Source organism: Pundamilia nyererei, unplaced genomic scaffold (assembly GCF_000239375.1).
Source record: "Pundamilia nyererei isolate P.nyererei 1_Seehausen unplaced genomic scaffold, PunNye1.0 scaffold03681, whole genome shotgun sequence".
In the NCBI taxonomy this organism is placed as follows: Eukaryota; Metazoa; Chordata; class Actinopteri; order Cichliformes; family Cichlidae; genus Pundamilia; species Pundamilia nyererei.
In genome coordinates, this window is record NW_005191082.1 from 348 (window position 1) to 3,192 (window position 2,845).

The 2,845-nt window shown below is 37.9% G+C and overlaps 1 protein-coding gene across 1 annotated transcript; it reads left to right on the top strand.

The window, feature by feature from the left end:
- Positions 1-569: 569 nt before the first annotated feature.
- Positions 570-2,294, top strand: LOC102192123 (regulator of telomere elongation helicase 1-like; the record flags this gene model as incomplete). Its single annotated transcript, XM_005755834.1, has 3 exons — positions 570-759; positions 1,616-1,709; positions 2,213-2,294. Coding segments are annotated over 3 exons (366 nt in total), but the record flags the coding sequence as incomplete, so codon positions are not given.
- Positions 2,295-2,845: the final 551 nt, after the last annotated feature.

Consider the following 2,845-nt stretch of genomic DNA (forward strand, 5'->3'; position numbering starts at 1 on the left):
TCATAAAATATTTGCTCTGGCAGTGAAAGCTTACTGAACCTGAACCATCCTTATGTTAGGCTCCCGAGACAGTTTTGCACTAAACATGTGGTTGTGTACTCTCTCTGATAGTTTTTTTCTACTTCTCACCACACTACACATCTGGCCAAAGGTCTGATCAGTTTATGCAATTGCAAGGTGTATATCCACATATCAGCCACAAGTCACAAGAATTTCTACTTCTACAGTGCTGGTCAGAGTTTGATCAAACTTGTACACAATTGTCACCTAATGGATCTTGACACACGCTGTGCTGTTTTATTTATTTATTTATTTTTCACCTTACCTTTTAACTGATCTGTGCAGATATCTGCCCTTTTATGAACCTGATCTGCTAGATATTTCTTTCTGCTAAAAGGGAGATCTTCCTCCACAATGCCAAATCTTTGCTCATAAAAGCGTAGTCTAATACCTGGAAGTCTCTAATATTTTAATGTTGTTACCATCACAATTTGTGTTTTTTGGTTTTCTCCGTTTGTTTTTTATTTTATTTTATTTGATGTATAGCTTTACCTGTCTGGTTATTTCAGAAAGTCAATGGGGTTCTGGAGAGCCCAACAGGCACAGGTAAGACTTTGTGCCTGCTGTGTGCCACCCTGGCCTGGAGGGAGAACTTCAAGGACACCATGTCTACCTGTATGATGGCAGAGAGGCTGGGCCAGGAGATGTTTCCAAACACACCTATGTCTTCCTGGGGGACAGCTGACGGTGACAAACCATGTATGTTTGTATCATCTGCAAATCAAGAGTCATTTGTAATTTTACTTGTCAAAGAAGAATAACAGATACATATACAAAAACGCAAAGGATATAAGCTACAAAGACATGCTGTGTGCTTACATCGCTATGCAATACAAAATGAGCTAGCACTGATTTCTTTATATTTTGATAAATGGTAAATTGACTGCTTCTATAGTGCTTTTCTACTCTTTTTGAGCACTCAAACCACTTTATATTTTGTTAGGAAAATAGGATTTAACGATTCACTCAAACATGTAATGTTTCCAAACATACATGGAAATATTCTACATATTTCAAGACAGCATTTGTACTACTCTAACAAGGTTGTAAGTCAATATTTGGTAGGATGTCCTTCTTCCATTCCCTGTCAAGATGGGTTGTCATCCCCATGTTTCAGCTATGCATTCAAATCGTACAAAGAATGGTTGAGATGTAGGAGGCTGCTCAGCTTGGTGTTCAGGGGCTCCATGAGGTGGTAGCACAGCTAATAGCTGTGGCAGGTGCTCAGTCTCTCGCTTTGGGAAAACAGCTGTTGTAGAAATGTCAATCTGGACAGAAGGCTGATATAGAAGTTTAGAATATACATCATGTTGCAACTTTTGCATATTTATTGCTCAGCTGTTTAATCTGTTCAAACTGTATTGTCTGTGTTCTTTTGGATCATTGCATAAATTCTCAAATTTCTTCAAAGACAGATTTGCGCATATACACTGTTAGTAAATGAGGCCCAATATCCCAGAAGTTTGACTTGATGGTATACTATTTTAAAAAGTGTTCAGTTAATTTTTTTCAGCAACGTATAAAGCCCTAATTGTCTTTTCTTATTGTTGTCAAGCCTACTACACTGATGTCCCCAAGATCATATATGCAACGAGGACACATTCTCAGCTTACACAGGTTATTAATGAGTTAAAGAACACTTCGTACAGGTAAGCATTTCTAACTTTTTGATCATGCATGATTGTCTGAATGACAGCTATTCACAATATAAAACAACATTTCTAATAGGTTTTGTGATCATGGTGTAATGAGGACACCAAACCCCTACTGTTAGTATATACTAGGGAGATACAAATTTTAATTACCAGGTTTACAGTATACATTTTAGTATAGCTGAATTTGATCCTGGAATGGTACAATAGCTACCGTTTTTATTTTGTTTTGTTGTGTAATGAGTTCAGTTTCACAAAAAAACACTCAGGCCTGATAACTGAAACCTAATAACAGAATGTATCTGACAAAGTTTAACAGGCTAAAAGATCTCAAAAAGCAACACACAAGTCCCAATTAACCAAATACTACTGGTGCTTTAAAGGGTTATTACATAAGCTATAATCATTTTGAAGTCTTACTGAGTGCAGCACCTTTTGTCTGTTCTGTTTTTTTTGGCTATTTGTGGTAAACCAGTTCTCCCATGTCTCTTTCGATTCAGCCCAAAGGTGTGTGTGATGGGCTCAAGAGAGCAGTTGTGTATTAACCAGGACGTCATGTGTCAGAAGAGCAACCACGTCAAAGTAAGTTATAAAGGCAATATTAGAGATATAAATATAATGGGATGTTTTAACTGCTATGTCTAATGAATTGTTTTAAACACAAAACAGTGAATTTCTTCAAGCTCACTGCTGAAAAAAAGGAGGAAAATCTACTTAAAGTTTGACTACATTCACAAAGAACAAAAATCAGTTGTGCCAACTGTATTCTATTGGACTTCCACTCGAAACAGTAACTTCATCCTTGTTCTGGTCAACCGCCAACAGTAGCATTATAAAATCAGTTCTCCACCTGCTGCAGGTTCTGGTTGGTGTGGTGCCTTCAGTGTGCATTAGATCTCAGGAACACAAGCACTACTATCGCCCGCTCTAGTTCAAGACGGTGGAGCTTTGTTATATCTGAGAGCAAGATGGATGAATTCCTCATTTTTGTGGAAGCAGCTCAATGAAACCAACGGCCACCACACCAGCCCCTTTACATGAATTCCAAATCCTGCTCCTCACATACAAGGTCTTAAATAATCAGGCCCCATCTTATCTTAATGACCTTGTAGTACCATATCACCCTATTAGAG